The 19,114-nt window shown below is 46.0% G+C and overlaps 1 protein-coding gene across 4 annotated transcripts in view; it reads right to left on the bottom strand.

The window, feature by feature from the left end:
• Nucleotides 1–19,114, bottom strand: part of LOC137562525 (acetylcholine receptor subunit epsilon-like) — a 54,094-nt gene that overhangs the window by 4,735 nt on the left and 30,245 nt on the right. For 2 of the 4 annotated variants that reach the window (XR_011030129.1, XM_068273937.1), the window contains exons 5-10: nucleotides 11,795–11,950; nucleotides 10,078–10,178; nucleotides 9,769–9,969; nucleotides 7,567–7,681; nucleotides 6,219–6,333; nucleotides 2,916–3,177 (exon numbers count right to left, since the gene is read on the bottom strand). Coding sequence is in view for 3 of the 4 variants with exons in the window: in XM_068273937.1 (XP_068130038.1) it covers nucleotides 2,916–3,177; nucleotides 6,219–6,333; nucleotides 7,567–7,681; nucleotides 9,769–9,969; nucleotides 10,078–10,178; nucleotides 11,795–11,950 (950 nt within the window). In the remaining variant the exon portion in view is untranslated. The remainder of the gene's footprint in view (nucleotides 1–2,915; nucleotides 3,178–6,218; nucleotides 6,334–7,566; nucleotides 7,682–9,768; nucleotides 9,970–10,077; nucleotides 10,179–11,794; nucleotides 11,951–19,114) is intronic. The other 2 variants (XM_068273938.1, XM_068273939.1) reach the window with 2 other exon arrangements.

The following is a 19,114-nucleotide window of genomic DNA, read 5'->3' as shown; positions in this document are numbered from 1 at the left end:
AGGTAGCACGGGGGACTGAAGGAGGCACATGGAAACAGGAGGAGGCACAAAGGGAGACGGAAAGACAAACAGGGGGTCAGACATGGCACAAGGGACTGAAGGAGGCACAAGGAGACAGAAGGAGGCACAAAAGGGACAGAAGGAGGTACAAAGGGGGGGAAAGGATGTACAAAGACCAGAGGGACACAGTGGCAGCTGCCTGCAACTTACGCTAAGCAGATGCAGCAGAAGCAAGTAATAAAACACCCGTGGGGGTGGGGCTTAGTCAGGGTGGGGCTTCACCCAGGGGCATGGCTTAGTCCAGCAACATGGCGCCCCCAGGACCAATGGCACTCCAGGCAATGGCCTGTACTGCCTCTGCCTAGAGGCTCCCCTGGGTAGCCAGCTCACCTTTACATCACAGCAGCCATCAGTGTCACTCATTTTTCTGCTCCTCTCCAGTGCAGAAGATTCCTCTTCCTTTCCGTCTCCAATGCTGCCCAAGTCCATAGCCACTGGCCATAATGCAAATGTGCACAGAGAGCAAGATGGATGGTGCACAAGCGTCTAGCAGCAGAGTACCGCGGTCAGGTGCTCGCCTCATCTCCCTGCATTGCAGCATTTGCAAGCTTGCAAATGCTGCACCAGTTTTGCCTGCTGCTTTGGTGCCCTTCCTCCTGTGGTACCCTAGGCCATGGCCTAAATCCGGCGCTGCCTGCACTCAGAGCCGGATCATCCACAAGGCAAACCTAGGCAGTTGATTAGGGCCAGGATAAAGTCTAAGGGCCTTGAGTGAGAGGGATGTGGAGGCTGCCATATTAATTTCCTTTTAAACAATGCAAATTGACGTGCTGTCCTGTTGATCCCCAGCCTCTAATACTTTTAGCTATAGACCTTGACAGTAGCATAGCTTAGGAGCTCTGGACCCCAGTGCGACTTTTACATTGGGCCCCTCAAGCGCTTTATACATAACAATTGATATAGAGCACCAAAGCCTGCCAAGAACAGCTGCAGTGTCAGAGAGGTGTAAGCAGAGGAGTGGACAGCTGCAGTGTCAGACAATTGTAAGCAGGGGAGGGGACAGCTGCAGTGTCAGAGAGGTGTAAGCTAGGGAGGGGAGAGCTGCAGTGTCAGAGAGGTGTAAGCAGGGGAGGGGACAGTTGCAATATCAGAAAGGTGTAGGCTGCGGAGGAGACAGCTGCAGTGTCAGAGAGGCATAAGCAGGGGAGTGGACAGCTGCAGTGTCAGAGAGGTGTAAGCAGGGGAGGGGACAGCTGTAGTGTCAGAAAGGTGTAAGCTAGGGAGGGGAGAGCTGCAGTGTCAGAGAGGTGTAAGCAGGGGAGGGGACAGCTGCAGTGTCAGAGGAGGATACGCAAGGTAGGTGCAAGCTGCAGTGTCAGAGAGGTGTAAGCAGGGGAAGGGACAGCTGCAGTGTCAGAGAGGTGTAAGCAGGGGAGAAGACAGCTGCAGTGTCAGAGAGGTGTAAGCAGGGGAGGGGATAGCTGCAGTGTCAGAGAGGTGTAAGCAGGGGAGGAGACAGCTGCAGTGACAGAGAGGTGTAAGCAGGGGAGGGGGCAGCTGCAGTGTCAGAGAGGTGTAAGCAGGGGAGGGGATAGCTGTAGTGTCAGAGAGGTGTAATCAGGGGAGGGGAGAGCTGCAGTGTCAGAGGACGATACGCAAGGGAGGTGCAAGCTGCAGTGTCAGAGAGGTGTAAGCAGGGGAAGGGACAGCTGAAGTGTCAGAAAGGTGTAAGCAGGGGAGGAGACAGCTGCAGTGTCAGAGGTATAAGCAGGGGAGGGGACAGCTGCAGTGTCAGAGAGGTGTAAGCAGGGGAGGAGACAGCTGCAGTGTCAGAGAGGTGTAATCAGGCTAGGGGGCAGCTGCAGTGTCAGAGAGGTGAAGGCTTGGGAGAAGAACAGTCTATTAATGGTTACAACTAATCAAAGCACCCATAGAGGTGATCATTACCAGCTTAGCACCAATAAAAAGCTAAGAAAGTGTTTGAAGGAGGATCCCTACAGTACTGGGAGAAGCAGTTACACTGTGTAGCCCCTGAGTTGCTCGGAGTGGGAATATAATTTAATGCCGCCAGAATTTCAGTGGCAGCAGGGTGTGCCGTCATTCGGCTGGCCCTGCGCCCAACTGCCAGTCGGCGTTATAATATGAACACTCTACATGGCTGCTCTCTACCAGGGGCCTTGGTGGGGTAACTACCTCTGCATTCCCTATTGCTACGCCACTGGTCACCCTAAACAAGCATGCAGATCAGAGGTTTGTAACTGAAGTCTGACTGGATTAGCAGGACAACCAGGCAACTGGTATGGATTTAGATTATACTGATATGGCAGCCTTCATATCCCTTTCACTTCAGGTGTCCTTTAGATTTAAAGAAATCACCAATCATTGCTATGAACAAGTCAAGACATCAGTGAATATCTGACCCTCTGACCCTACCCACCGTTGCTAAGGCAACTTAATGTACATGTAAAAAGGGCAGCACAGTATTTTGGGTGCCAGGGATAGGCAGTAGTAGAATATTGGTAAAATTACTAATATTCCACGATTGGGCAATGGGTAAGTCAATAGTAGAATAATGGTCATTTTTACCGATATTCGCTAAACCCAACCCTACTCTGACGTGAACCCTTCCTTTATCGATGCCTAATCCTAGCCGACGCCACCCACTGCGATATCCACCTATCTGTGCTGCATTCACTGCTAACAATACCCACTGCTGATATAAGCCCCACCTACAAAATGTATCTGGCGCCGATAACCCACAGGGCGGTCTATAATTAACATTGCAGTGTATGGGGCACCCATTTTACTGATGCGCCTCCGGAAGGAAGGGCACTTCTACCTCCCTAGCTTCAGACTTCTAAGCTACAGCCTTCTATGTGACCCTAAAAATGTCTGCCTTCCTGCCCTGTCCTTACCTATCTGCCACCTCCACTGCCCCTTCCTGCCTTTGCGTCCTCCCTCCTCTTCACCTCTGTGACCGTGGGGGTCTCGGCTCATCCCGTGCCTCTCCCTCTGCCTCTCAAACATCAGCTCGCTGCGTGGCTTCTTCAGGATGTATTCCTCGGCCTTCAGCATGATCCCCAGAGAACTCTTCCTTCTCTCCTTCGGCGTGTCCTCCTCTTCCTCGCAGGGCTCGATCTTCATGTGTAAGTATCGAGGTAACACTTCCAGGAGTTTCTGCAAGGCACAATCCTTGTTAAAGTAAACCTGATATAAGTGAACAAAAAGTTTTATACATACCTGGGGCTTCCTTCAGCCCATTTCAGGCTGATTGGTCCCTCGCTGTCCTCCTCTGCTGCCTGGATCCTCTGGTAGGTGGCCCGGTAAGTTCGCCAGTCGGGGCTTACTGTGCATGCGGGGCCCGGCCACGCGCGCCCTATTATACTCCCATCATCAGGAGTATTTTGCACCTGCGCCGACTGCTGCCGACTGGCGAAGTTACCGGGCCGCCTACCGGAGGGGATCCAGGCGACGAAGGTAGAAGGTAAGGAACCCATCAGCCTGAAGGGATCTGGAGGAAGCCCTAGGTATGTAGAAGATATTTTTACACTCACTCACTCATCTCAGGTACCCTTTAAAGCAAATCTGAAGCAAGGAAACTTGCTTCAGGTTAGATACTCACTGGTTAGATACTCACCTATGAAGAGGGAAGGTTCTGGATCCCATATAGTGCCTTCCTGGTCCTCTATCCATCCCCTCATTCCACTGATGTCCTCTGGTGAACTTATGCACCATCAAGACTCCTCGGCAGGCTTCAGAAGCACTCCCGTCCCTGAGTGCTTCCAAAGATAGGCACATCCGCTTTGCGGGACCCCGGACCTGTGTGTGCGCAGTACAGATCCGCTCCTCTTTGGAAGTACTCCTCCGTCCCTCTCTTCCAGCGCTGTCAGCCGCTGAAGATCCGCAGGTGCGAGGTGTCTGCACATGCGCAGTAGAGCGGAGCTGATCGGGCTCGGCTGTTTCCTCCAGAGCCCGAAGGAAAACTGCTAGTAAACGGGGAGGTTTCTTTTCTAATTGGCTGCACTTGCGGTTGGGTAAATGGAGGAGGGGCCCCACCAAAGCCTCTGGGCCCCTCAGCGATGTCAGGGGTCGCAGGGGTGATTGTTACGCCCATGCAATATACGTTCACAATAGGTTACAATTCTGCTAAGAATTTTTGCTTTCAACTAGCCCTCAGGGTTTGCCCTTTGTAAAATATATCCTGGCCCCAATTTACAGATGGAGGCATCTTTAGTCCTTTTGAGTGCAGATCTGCGGAATGTTTGTTTACTGAGAGTTCCAAAGCCAGCGAAAATAATACCTGCTTGGTAAAAGCCAGAATGCTTGGGGGGGAGAATTGCGCATATCTAAACAGCCTAGGATGTAACATCACTGCATCACTGAGGGACATCACTTCAATGTATTAGTGTGAAAATGTGTTTTTTCATACCACAGAATTTCCCAAGTATTGTCATTTGTGCAAAAATTATGGCAAAATAAAAAAAAAGTCAAACTTGCTTATCACTACTCAGTAGACATGTGGCATGCTTACCGCGATCGTCGTTCCAAATAAGGCCAACGTTAGTTGGAATCCTTGAACGTGATTTCGTGTGATTTGCAAAAATTATGTGAAATCAAGATTACCCACAATATCATAATTCTGGATGGAATCGTTATTGCAAAAAATACACAGAAATTCATGAAATAATACATTTCAGTCTACACTAAGGGCTGGTTCAGACGGACGCTTGCGGAGCGTTGTACCGCTAGCGTTCGGAAAGTCGCAGTAAACGCTCCCATTCAAGTGAATGGGAGCGTTTACACTGAGCCTTTGCGCGCCTTTGCACGATCGCGGCGTTCGGGTCCCAATTTTCGCGAGCGTTCGAGCTGCCCCTGGAAGCGACATGTAGCTTCCAGGGGGCGGCCAACCGCGATGGCTAATGTCCTCCTAGGGGAACAAAAAACGCAACCGCATCGGAACACAACGTGAAGGCTACTGAAAGCCTGACCGTGCAGCCACCACAACGCCCCCAAATGCGATGCCACGCAGATGTTCGTCTGAACCAGCCCTTACTGTGTGCTGAAAGCCATGGGTGTTCACCTTTTCCTTCTTAGCAAAAGTAATTAACCCTTTGCACATTCTTCGTAGACCAACCATTCAGACATTGGGGCCGTATGCAATTCACTTTTTCTCCTAAGTTTTCTCCTAGGTGATATTTTTAAGCTTGTCAGTTAAATACCTTTGATGTCACCAAAAGGCAGAGAAAATACTCAAAATTATTTTGATGGTACTTTTTCGCCTACTCTTTGGTACTTTTTTTTTTTAGTTGAAAAATGCTGGAAAGTTATTTTAAAGAGGAAATGAAAAACTATCTCCTAGGAGAAAACTCAGGTGAAAAAGTGAATTGCATATGTGCCCAGTACGTTCAACGACCACTTCTATCCCTACAGCTAGTTAAAGAGAACCTGAGATGAATAGAATACAATAGAGGATTTATACTTACCTAGGTCTTCCTCCATCCCCCTGTAGGCCGTCTGCTCAATCGCCATCCTCCTATTCTGGCTTGGTAAATTCTCTGACTGGCCCAGTCGGGGGCCACTGCACATTAAGGATGATCAATGATATGCAAATACTTCAGAGTTTATGCAAATGTATGTAAAATTCTATGCAAATAAATGCAGCTCGAAAATGGAACAATAATTTTCCCACCCAGGTTAAAATTGATTGGTCCATTTTCAAGCTGCATATAGTTGCATAAAAATGTACATAAATTTGCATAAACCCAGGAGTATTTGCATACCATTAATCATCCCTACTGCACATGTGCAGTCCCAGACACACATGTCCCCCAATCACACTGCCGTGGCCGGGATGGGCATGTGCAGCTTGCTAAGACTGTAATCGTGGCAGAATGCTCTTGGGCCCAGCAGTGGCCCACAACCTGGCTGGAGAAGAGAGGGGACCTGGAAATGGCAATCGAGCAGACGGCCTACAGCGGGCTGGAGGAAGCCCTAGGTAAGTATAAATCCTTATGTTCTATTAGTCTCAGATTCTCTATAAAGGGCAGATTTTTCAGCTTGCGAAAACTTTGAAGTATTTTGCATAGATACATACAATGCGTAGAGGCCCCTCTTGGTCAGTACTCCTACTTAGATCACAAACAGTTCCACCATTCCACAAGGCAGAGTGGACCAAATAAACGATATCATCACTTTGGGAAAATAAACTGTTGTCTCACATGTTTTACAGCCGTAGTTAAGTCATGGGTGCTGGGCGTCCTCAGAGAAACGTTCAAAACGACGACACAGCTAAGGACGATAAGGGTGGAGACGATCATCACAAAGATCAGGTACCTGCCAGAGAAACCGGTCGTTAAGCTTCTTGTTGACCACTTTACTGTGTAAAATAAGTACTGCATAATCTCGTAAACTCCAATCTCGTAATCTTGTAAACTCCAAAGGGCTGGGAAAAGTGGTTTATTATATCAGAAGTTCACTATATCAGAAATGGTCCTAGAAATGGCCCAGGATTGCCTGGTACATTGTCTGCTGCAAAGGAGCAACTCTCTCCTCCCATTGGAAGTACAGGAGAAGCACTTGCACATTTGGTGGACCACAAGGCTAGACAAATTGCTGGTAGAGGCAGCCATTCCTGTGAGTGGCTCCAATACCTCTGCGGGCGGCACTTGCAGCACATTTCCTACAAAACTTTCTGCTCACACTTGAGCTAATCATGAAGCCATCTTCAAAATGCAGCCAATTATGATAAGCCACTCGCATCTGTAAAGCGAGTGGCTCCGATATCTCCGTAGGCGGGACTTAGCACTCTCCTCTCCACTCTCCTTAGTTTTGCAGCGAGTAGGCCTGTTCTGATCTGCACTACTGGTGAAAGTAGCCTGTACTGCGCTCCTCACGCTACCAAGAGCGTCATCACTAACAAGGGAAGAGATACCCGGGAGTGTGTACAATCCCGTGCGAGGACTGTGATACTTTTATCAGTGAAACGTGGAAGTAGTCACACTGCATCCTCTTTTATTTATGTTCGCATTATTCCTCATGTTCCCCAGGCTGCTTTTTTGTGCAGCACTGTATATCCAGTGTCAGTGCCATTCTTCTTGTCTTACAAATGTTATCAGGCATCAACTGACTTGCAACCAGCCTTTAAGAGAGCAGCCGACCATGGGTGTCACACTAACATGCAACGTATGCTCCGCCCACTGACATGACGCATGCACCGCCCACTGATGTGACGCATGCATTGCCCACTGTTTACTATTTCCAGAGTCAGCGTCACGTAGAGGCCAAAAAACATGTTTACTATAACAGAAGTTTTATTATATCAAAGTTTACTATACCAGGCGTTGCTACCATAAACTTTTAATGGAGATTGGCCAGGACCTGGAGAGGTAGTTTACTATACCCAAATGTTTACTATATCAGAGCTTATTATAATGTGATTATACTGTACTGTATATGGTGAGGTGTAGATTAAGCAAACCTGGCTGCAGTAGAGCCTGCCTATATATCCTTCAGCTGAATCTAGTCATCGGTTAGTTGGCTAATCGGAAGGTAACTACGGAGGCTTACTTGCCAATAAGGGGCACGCTAAGTGATGTCTCGGGAACCTTCTGAGCGATCAGGAACAGGAACACAGTCTGAGCCAGGAGGACCGAGATAGAGACCGTACACTTCTGGCCGCCAGCTGGAAGAAGGAAAAAAAATAGCTCAATAAATGCAAAATGGCTACTCATTTGTGGTAAAGAAACACATTCTACAGCTCTGGCCAGCAAGAGGACACTGTGCAAGGGGGCCTAAACCCAGGACTTCCTCTTTGTTCTAAAAAATAAGCAACAGCATGATAACCTTTACAGATAAACATTTCCTTGTTACAGCCCACAGAACTCCTACTAAGATTTTGCAGTGTAGTTACTTCCTGGTTTCATGGGAGCACAGAAATGGTTAACCTCCTGTGTTTGCATATAACCTGTCTGAATGGCACAAACCCAAATCAGACAGAGCTGACAGATCAAATTACAGTGGCTCATTACTAGCAGATAAGGGAGAATTACACAGACTGATATCTCTAAATACAAACAGGGTGGGTTTCTCTGTGTTTTCCTTCTCTCCTGTGGAAGAGTTTAAGGTCCTTTTTAAAAAGGAGTTGTCAGCCATACTATCTCAGAAAAAAAACTCACATATATACAGTAAGTAAATAAATACTTGCTCTACTTACATAACATATGTATTGCACTGTCCACGGTTTGATTTTAGTGATTTTTGTACAGTAAAAAAAGAGAAAATCCTTCTTAGCATTTCCCATTTTAAGTGTGGCTATTTTGAAGCCAATCCTGATGTCATTTCCTTCCTTACTCTTCTCTGCCTGGTTGTGTATGCCTCAACTACAGAAAGGGCATTATCTCAGCATGAGACATACTGGCCAATCAGAAAGGAACAGAGGTGTAGGAGGGAAAAACAGGAGGGAAAGAGGCTTCAGCCAATCAGGCTGCATTAGTTAAAGCGGAAGGATGCCCAGCATTTCTTCTTTGCTCTAATAGATTATTTAGCATATTATATACAACCAGCATTTTTTTTTTACTAGAACAGAATTCAAAGGGTTACACACAGGAATTAGAAGTTCCCTTCCAGCAAAGTTGGACGCATCCGAAGTGGAGATAATGTTATCTTGTATTGAATTGTATCAAGTGAGGAATGTGAATAAAACACTTCTCTTACACTGCAGGCTCTGCTGAACAAAGTCAGACAATCAGAAAGCATTTCTGCTTATGGTAGAACATGAATAAAACAGTTATAAATAAAATGCAAAGTCAGCTCTCGGAGCAAAAAACGTGTACTTTGGGAACGTATCGTTTCTAAATTAATAATAATACTTATGCACAAAAGCAAATCTGATAACCGTATGGCATATAAAAAGTAGGAAAACATGTTTTTATTGCATATTATGTTAGGGTTTTATAGCGCTTTAAGTCTGTGGGGGAAGTATAGCAGCATAAAAGGACAACCCAGCATGCCCTGCAACTTCCTTTGTGCGGCAATATACCAAATAAGAGTCAGGTAAACTGGGGAATGATCATTTATCAAAAAGAAAAGTAATAGTGATTTTAACGTTTGGATTGCCTGGTTAGCATCCTTATTACTTGTTTACCAGATTAAAATAAATAATTGATTTCTGATTTTATGCCTGACTACTACCCGTTACACTTTAAAGTACACATGAAGCACTTAAAAAAATGTAGAAGCTTACGCCACCAGGGGGAAGTTTCGTGATGGTTCAGAGGCTTCCCCCGATCCTTCAACCAATCATAGAATGCACAAGTTTTACAGTGGTTGTCGGAATACCATGGGAATTTTAGGCCAACCACACGATTTGGAAATACTAGGTAGTACCCGAAACTTGTGTTTGGTCTATAATCACTTAATTTGACATGGTCTCATTGGTCCAATGCTTCCGAAGTTCCGACTCGGAAGTATTTGGCCAGTCAGAGAATTCGGAAGTATTTGGCCAATCAGTGAATGTGAAAGTGTATCTCGGCTGTACACATAATAGTATATCCCCCCCCTTTCAGTTTTCAACCAGCTTTATTAATGCAGAAATATGCCAAATCGGTAATCAGCATTGGCGGAAATCGGAAAACCAGCATTTCCAACCATCCCTAGTGACCTGGGGGTGGGGGGCCCGGCAGCTCCGGCAGCTGGTTTGGGGTTCTGGTCCTGGGTCAACTTCTCAGGTTGCCCAAATGGTAGCGCCGGCCCTGATGATACTGATCTTACCCTTGGCTGGCAGGAAATAGACCAGCACCACCAGAGAGGAGATGAGGACGCAGGGCACAATGATATTGACGATGTAGAACAGAGGCTTCCTCTGAATGACGAGGCCAAAGATGATCTCCTGATATTCGAGGTCCTCATGTTTGTAGCGGCTGTCGAGGAACTTCCAAGCTGGGCAGTGCTTTATCGCCCACTCACCATTCTCTGAGTCCGGCAAGAGGAAGCAAGTGAAACAAGAAGAGAAACCACAAAAAAATCAATGCATAATCTATATTCCGTCAGACACTTGGGAAAGGAGGGGTATGGCTTTACCTGTAAAAGCTTCAGGATCAATGTCCACCCGTTCCAACAGATCTCCATCATCGTTCAGAGCCAGGAGCAGATTGACCTCGTTAGCGTTATACGTCTTTGATCTGCAAACAAACCAGGTAGTTTGGGAAAAAACATAAAAAACACATTATAATTATACCCAAGCAGCTCGGGGTGACCCCAAACTACTAGGAACGTATAGGGGACCAAAAGAGACCGAAAAGCCTTCCTTCTAAAAAAAGCAATGCTTGGTGTGCTTTGCCTTCTATTTACTAGGTGCAGCGCTGCGATGAGCAGCAGCGCTGCACTGGGGACAGCCGTGTGACACGGCTGTCCCCATGGGGGACAAGAGAGCGATCGGCTCTCATAGGCAGAAGCCTATGACAGCCGATCGCCATAATTGGGTGGCTGTGGGGAGGGAGGGAGGGAATAAACTTAAAGAAACAGGGGTTTTGAAGAAAAAAAACAAAACAATAATATTTATTTTAAAAAAAATAAACATGGGGGGAGCGATCAGACCCCACCAACAGAGAGCTCTGTTGGTGGGGAGAAAAGGGGGGGGGAATCACTTGTGTGCTGAGTTGTGCGGCCCTGCAGCTTGGCCTTAAAGCTGCAGTGGCCAATTTAGCTAAAAATTGCCTGATCACTAGGGGGGTTTAGCCCTGCAGTCCTCAAGTGGTTAAAGAGACACTGAAGCAAAAAAAAAAATATGATATTATGATTTGTATGTGTAGTACAGCTAAGAAATAAAACATTGGGAGCAGAGACATAAGTCTAAAATGGTTTCCAGTACAGGAAGAGTTAAGAAACTCTAGTTGTTATCTATGTGTGTGTAGTCCATGAATGACATGCCAATCCTTTGATGGTAGATGGGTGGCTGGACAAAAGACTCTCCTCTGTGCCCAGCAGTGTTGTTTCAATTCTTCCTCTGTCAGAGGGCGGAGTTGTAAAAGGAGATGGGTGGTGTATGCCATAGGACCCTTCTCCCGCCCTCTGTCATGACAAACAGAAAGAATATGCAATAACTGAAATGGTCATAACTCGGCAACAGCCGACCATAACCCACAGCGAGTGAAACAGGCACGCTTCTGGCGTTCTCTGTGTTACACAGATACAAAAACGCGTGTATTGGTGTATTCCACTGCGGAGCACACTGTAGCTTGCTTTCGAAAGATGTTAAGGATGTGCTGAGTGGTCCAACCACACACAAATCATATTTAATAATTGTTTGTTAATTTTGAAATAGCTAGTATCGACGGAAAACTGATTAATTTAGTAAAATGTCTGAATGACTTATTCTTTCATATCAAGGTAAATTAAAAGTCATAACTCTCATCAGGCTAGAGCAGGAATGTGGTCGCTTAGTGACTTTACGATGCGTCCCTGTATCCTGCTTCTTATCAGAAGCCTTCTCAAGTAGATCTTGCAGCTACATGATCTGCTTCTCTTATTGCTGCTCTCAGGAAGCATAAACACTCACATCCCCCCAGTGCAGGGGTTGTGAGATGGAAGAACACTTATTTTCTAAAAGCCAGGCTAATGAATTAAAGGGGCTCTCCAACTCCTATCTCGTGCGTATTTTTGTATGATTGCGCAGATGGCGTGTTTCTGCCGGTGAACCCGACCGTCACAGTAGTGGCCTCTCTATTTATACCTGTGAGCAGAGAATTTCAGGTATGTGGGTGGCGGCATAGACCTGCATGGGGTAATGATTGCTCACCTGAACACCAGGGAGCAGTTCTGCCAGTCGAAGGGGAAGTAGGTCACCTCCACGGTGCAGGTGCTTCTGAAGATGGCCGGCGGCAGCCAGTACATGTAGCCGTGACTGTACACCAGGACGTTGGCGTAATAAGCCACTTCAAACTGACCATCAATGCTGAAAGACAATGAAAAGGGCATCAGCAGGATTTTATCTTTCTATAAATGTATATTCATACCATCAGTAGTGGATAAGGCATCATTTTATCAGGAGGTGTTTTGTACGTGGCTTATTCCAAAATAAAGCTTGATTTTATTCATTTCGAAGCTGCCTCCAAAAAAGAAAAAGTGCCAGAAACAAACCTCCACATGCAGAGGCGTAGCTATGAGTGGGCAAGGGGGGACATATGTCCCCGGCGGCAGCACTGTGAGGGCGCTCAGCACAGTCGCTGCAACCCCATGTGTATGAGAGGTGGCTCGCTGGCTGCCTGAAGGCCCCCTGCTTCTCTCCCTTCCTCTGAGTGCAGGAGTGCAGCAGCAGCAGAAAAAATGGGGCACATCTGGCTATCAATAGGAGGGGCACATCTGGCTATCTAATGGGGGGAAGGGGGCACATCTGGCTATCAATAGGAGGGGCACATCTGGCTATCTAATGGGGGGAAGGGGGCACATCTGGCTATCTAAAGGGTGGCACATTTGGCTATTTAAAGTGGACACATCAGGCTATCTGAATAGCAGAAGGGGGCACATCTGAATATCTAAAGGGGGGGGGGGGGAGAGGGCACATATGGCTACTTAAACACTATTTGCATATTTGACTCCACCCATCACCACGACCACTTTCTGATGTGTGGCCACGCCCATTTTGTCCAGAGATGGGCGCACAAACTATTTTTGTCCCTGGGCGCTGACATTCCTAGCTACACCTCCGTCCACATGTGAGACTACAGACCAAAACCAAAGAGAAATAAAGTGATTGTCATACAGTTGGAACGTGACAAGAACCAAAGGTGAATAAGGAACGAGACGCTAATCGAAAAAAATGACCACCATCATTGGCCTCGTGGACAAGAAGAGTGGTGAACAAGCCTACCACCTGGAAATTGCGAGGATCTGCAAATGGTGTAAGGAAAATAAGCTCGTCCTCAACTCAACTAAAACTGTTGAACTGCTTATTGATTTCAGAATTAACCCTCCTGCACTCCCCCGGTTCTCTTTGAGGGCTCCAAGGTCGCCAGAGTCCCCAGTGCTCGCCTCCTGGGTACCACAATCTCCAGTAACCTTAGGTGAGTCGAAAACTTCTCCAGACTGCAAAAAAAAGGCCCAACAACGATTGTTCTTTCTGCGTCAGCTGAAAAAGTTTGGCATGTCCCGTGCACTTCTAACTCGCTTCTACTCCTCCACCATCGAGTCCATCCTCTGCACCTCCATCATCGTATGGTACTCGGGGGCCTCCACCAGAGACAAACTCAAACTTCAGAGGGTTATAAAATCCGCTGAGAAGATCATAGGATCCCCCCTCCCACCTCTTGACCTCCTGCACTAGTCCAGACTACAATCTAGAGCAGCTAGGATTGCAGCAGACTCCTCCCACCCCGGCAACTGCTTCCTCAATTGTGTCCCATTGGACCGCCGCTTCAGAACCATCTCCACCAGAACCTCCAGACACTGAAACTCTTTCTTTCCCCAAGCTGTCCTGGCCCTAAACTAAGCCACCCCCCCCCCCTCTCCACATCGAGCCACCCACTCTGAGTTACGCAACTAGCGAAATGTCTTGTAAACTGTATTGCAAAGTGCAAATCACATTGTAAATTGATTAACTGCATTGTATTGTATTGTATTGTATTATAACTTGTTATCCATTCTCTATGTTCCTGTCCATGAAGGTTTGCTGCTCTGTACTGCCAACAATAATTCCTTGAACGATCCAGTACTTGGCGAATAAAATCTATTCTATTCTATTCTAAAAGGAGCAGTGGGAGCCTAACATTATGGGGGTGGAGAGGGGGGTGGGGACAGTGTAAAGATTAAGGAGGTTGGTAAAACTTCAAGTAGCCCATTTTGTGTAAACAAAATTGGTAAATGTGGTGGTAAAAATATAAAGTGCATGGTAACCAATGCTCGGAGCCTTGCAAATAAAATAGACGAACTAGAGTTCATTCTGAATGACAAAGGCTATGACATTGTGGGAATAACCGAGACATGGATGGATGAAAGCCATGACTGGATAGCTAATTTAAAAGGATACAATGTGTTTAGGAGGGATAGAACAGGGAAAAAAGGTGGAGGGGTTTGTCTCTTTGTTAAGAATTCTTTTACAGCTGTCCTCAGCGATGAGATTGAAGAAGATTGCGAAGATGTGGAGTCCGTTTGGGTAAATATTCATGGTGGAAATAAAAGTTGCCAATTGCTTATTGGGGTATGCTACAGGCCACCTCTTATTAATGAAGCTGCAGAACTGCGATTACTACAGCAGATTGAAAAAGCTGCAAGTAAAAATGAGGTCATAGTTATGGGCGACTTCAACTTTCCAGACATTGACTGGAGTATTGAGGCTACCCATTCTGGTAAAAGCAGCAGATTTCTGGCAGCACTACAGGACAATTACTTGACTCAAATGGTAACAGAACCAACTAGGGGGAATGCGTTACTGGATCTGATCATTTCTAATAGACCAGATAATGTATCAAATGTGCAGGTTCAAGAACATTTGGGAAATAGTGATCACAACATGATAACGTTTGATCTGGTGACTGATAGGCCACGGGGCAGCGGGACCACTAAAACTATGAATTTTAGAAAAGCAAAGTTCAATCAAATTAGGCAGGCACTAAGTTTGGTGAACTGGTATAATGTACTACAAGGGGAGGACACTGAAGGGAAATGGCAAGCTTTTAAACTTATTCTCAATCAATAATATTGTAGTATGTATATCCCATATGGAAACAAAATGTCTAGGAATAAAGAAAGGCCTCTATGGATGAATAGAAAGGTTAAAGATAAAATGAAGAGGAAAAAGAATGCCTATAAGGTCCTAAAACAGGAGGGGACCGAGGCTGCACTAAGCAATTATAAGGAGTGCAATAAAAATTGTAAAAAAGAAATTAGGCTGGCAAAGATCGAAGCTGAAAATCAAATCGCTAGGGATATCAAATCTAACCCAAAAAAGTTTTACAAGTACATCAACTCTAAAAAAAGAAAGGTTGACTGTATAGGACTCCTAAAGGATGAGGGTGGGAACTCAATGGTGGATGACCAAGGTAAGGCAGAGTTATTAAATGCTTTCTTTGCTTCTGTCTTCACAAAGGAAACAGCACTGTTGCAAATTACAGAGGCAGAAGAGTCTCAATCTTCTAACTGTAATATTAAATACTTAACGCAGGAAGAAGTAAAGGCAAGACTAAATAAATTAAAAATAAACAAGGCACCTGGCCCGGATGGCATGCATCCTCGGGTCCTAAGGGAATTAAGTTCAGTTATAGCTAAGCCCCTTTATCTTATCTTTTGTGACTCTCTTGCAACTGGCAGAGTCCCAGTGGATTGGCGTACAGCCCACGTTTTCCCATTATTTAAGAAGGGCAAAAAATCTGATCCAGGAAATTATAGACCTGTAAGCTTAACATCAGTTGTATGCAAACTACTTGAGGGGTTACTAAGAGATACTATACATGACTTCATAGTAGAAAATAATCTTATTTCTCAGCATCAACATGGGTTTACTAAAGACAGGTCCTGTTTGACTAACATGCTCAGCTTTTATGAGGTAGTGAATGCTAATATGGATATTGGGAATGCTGTAGATGTGATATACTTGGACTTTGCAAAGGCCTTCGACACTGTTCCCCACAGAAGTCTGGTGCAAAAGTTGAGGATGCAAGGACTGGGGAAGAGTCTGTGTGCATGGATAGGGAACTGGCTAATGGACAGAAAACAAAGAGTTGTGGTCAATGGATCGTACTCAAAATGGGAGACTGTTAGCAGTGGGGTCCCACAGGGGTCTGTACTGGGTCCAGTGCTCTTCAATTTATTTATTAATGACCTAGTAGATGCAGTAGTGAGCAATGTTGCTATTTTTGCAGATGATACAAAATTGTGCAGAATCATCAACTCTCAGGAAGATAGTGTCATATTGCAACAGGATCTGGATAGGATGGCTATATGGGCACATACATGGCAGATGAAGTTCAATGTTGACAAATGTAAAGTCATGCATTTTGGTCGTACCAATGGTCTAGCACCATACAAAATAAATGGGATACAGTTGGGGACATCAAACTTGGAGAAGGACTTAGGAGTACTCATCGACAACAAGTTAAATAATCGTACTCAATGCCAAGCAGCTGCAGCTAAAGCGAACAAAATTTTGGGATGCATTAAAAGGGAAATAAAAACTCGAGATGCTAGCATAATATTGCCCCTGTTTAACTGTCTAGTAAGGCCACATCTGGAATATGGAATTCAGTTCTGGGCACCACATTACAAAAAAGATATTGCAGTTTTAGAGCAGGTGCAGAGACGAGCTACAAAATTGATACGTGGGATGGAAGGTCTCGCTTACCAAGAAAGGTTAGATAAACTGGGTTTATTTAGTCAAGAGAAAAGACGTCTTAGAGGGGATCTAATTAACATGTATAAATACATCAGAGGGCAATATAATAGCTTGGCGGATGAGCTTTTTGTCCCTAGGCCTTCTCAAAGGACTAGAGGACATGATCTGCGCATGGAGGAGAAACGTTTTAGCCATTTATTTAGGAAAGGGTTCTTTACAGTAAGAGTGATTAAGATGTGGAATGCATTGCCACAGGAAGTCGTTATGGCAAACACTCTACCTGCATTTAAAGGGGGCTTAGATGCTTTCCTTGCTTTGAAAGACATCCATGGCTACAATTACTAGGTAATGCCTAATGATATTGAAAGTATGATGCTGTTACCCCAATGAGGAAATGAAGGGAACCTGTAACGATCGGTGTAACACAGAGAGGGTCTGATTATCGGTGATCTGCAGTATCACCGAGAATGCAGAATATACCCGATTATTGATGATCTGCAGTATCACCGATAATCAGATTTATCTACTAACCTCTGGACACCTGAGATGAGAGTGTTTGGTGCAACAGTAATACTTTGAGGAAAGCACCCAGGGAATGGGAGCAAGACAGTAGGATCTACTGTGACGGGTTAGCTTCCTTCCACAAGCCTGCTGCTCCCCAAGGGGCGGAGCCAGGCTGAGACAGTGGGAAGGACAGAACGTGAGTGACACCAGTGGAGGAGTGTCACTGACAGATCTGTGAACTATCTCCTAACAGGGGAGATAGTTCTCGAGGTCGGACAAGCCAGGTCGTAAACACACGGACAGATAAAGTACAGAAACAGTAGGTAGATACAGAATCCAGAGACTAGTCAGGTATCGGCAACAGAGAATCAGAAATACAAGGTACAAAATCAGAGATCAGGAGAATGGTCAGGAATGCAGAAAGTCATAACAGATAATCAACAATGTCTAAGCTTGAGTGTGAGCTCCAAGATTCTCACACTCCGGGACTAACTAGATAATGCAAATAATACAGATGGTACAGAATTCCTAGACTAAGGTGTGAGATCCGTGGCCGTCAACACCTTGGAAACTGACTAATAAACACCGATACTGACAAGGTCTGAGTGCTACCACGTAGTGATCGCAACGCCAGACGCCGGAGAAATGACCAGCACCCAGTATATATACACCAGCTCTCTCCAGCGCCTCCCCTAAGTGCTGGACCAATAAAAGTTGCTGCAATTGTCAGCTGCCCGGCCTGGTCAGCTGACCCTCCTCTGACTGCCATAAAGGCCCTGCCTCTCTGCGCGCGCACGCGTCCTCCTAAACCAGTGTGGACTATCAGTCCCAGCCACACCAGTCATGTGTTGTAATGTTGCTACTGTATTGGATGCGGAATCCGCCGCCACGCTGTCTGAGCGTGCGGCGTTTCCTCCGCATTCCGCCTTTATGAGAGAAGCAGGCCTATGCGAGCAACTAGCCGCATTGGACGCGGAATCCGCCACCCTGTAGTTAGAGCATGCAGCGGTTTCTCCGCGCTCCGACTGCGCCCCAACTGCCATGTCAAACGCGGAATCAGCCGCCTCACTCTGAGTATTGGCGGCGGCTTTTCCGCGTTTTCTCACAGAACCATTGTGGCCACGGTCACATTCAGGGCCAGGCGCAGCAACCATGGTCACATAGGTTCCCTTCATTTCCTCAAATTATATATTTACATTAAAAAAGCCTAATATACAAGGAACTGAACTATGGTAATGGAAACTTCAGGGTGATCTATATGCTAAACAGTATGCTGTTGCTATGCTTTAAAGCGGAATATAACCCAACATTACTTCTTTGCTCTAAAAATTATTTACAGCATATTATATACAACCAGCATTTTTTCTGTTGCTAAAACAGCATTCAAAGGGTTACACACAGGACTGGAAAGTATGTGCAGAGCAGAAATAAACAACTATCAAAAGAACATCTCCTCACAAACACAGAACCACATCAAGTCATTGAAAAAGTACAAATAAGCTTTATTGTATTAAAGTTTCACAACCAATAAAAACAATTAAAACACGCATGTCCAGGGTTCACACCATATAATAAATAATATACATCGATAACTCAATGAATGGAATAATACCCGCTTGCTGCCTCAACCTACTGATATAGGATACAATTGTAAATGTACACAGAGCAAAGGAGAGTCAGTGATGTGTGCTTATGCCATTGCAGATGCCCCCCTGTGTACCTGTAATTACTGTACACATGGAGGCATGTGAAGAGTGCCAAAGCAGTGCAATACGGTAACACAAAAATCTGCCCAACAGGGGCTGGTGCAGAGAGAGAGGCAGGGAGTGAGAAACCCTGTAAGAGTGAAAAACTCATGCACTTGGATGCATGTAAATAAAGTGCCAAGGATGCTAAGACCAGACGTTCTCGGATGCCCAATGGGGCAGATGTGCAACGAGGACACCGTAGTGCCTTGAAAGAGAGAAGAGAGAGTGTACAATCCAAGTGGAGAAAGGGCAACTCACCAATGCGATGGAGGAAGAGGGAGCGCAGTGTTGGCCCTGACAATCCAAGTGGAGAAAGGGCAACTCACCAATGCGATGGAGGAAGAGGGAGCGCGGTGTTGGCCCTGACAATCCAAGTGGAGAAAGGGCAACTCACCAATGCGATGGAGGAAGAGGGAGCGCAGTGTTGGCCCTGACAATCCAAGTGGAGAAAGGGCAACTCACCAATGCGATGGAGGAAGAGGGAGCGCGGTGTTGGCCCTGACAATCCAAGTGGAGAAAGGGCAACTCACCAATGCGATGG

Source organism: Hyperolius riggenbachi, chromosome 3 (assembly GCF_040937935.1).
Source record: "Hyperolius riggenbachi isolate aHypRig1 chromosome 3, aHypRig1.pri, whole genome shotgun sequence".
Lineage (NCBI taxonomy): Eukaryota > Metazoa > Chordata > Amphibia > Anura > Hyperoliidae > Hyperolius > Hyperolius riggenbachi.
This window is presented reverse-complemented; position numbering and strand designations above follow the sequence as displayed.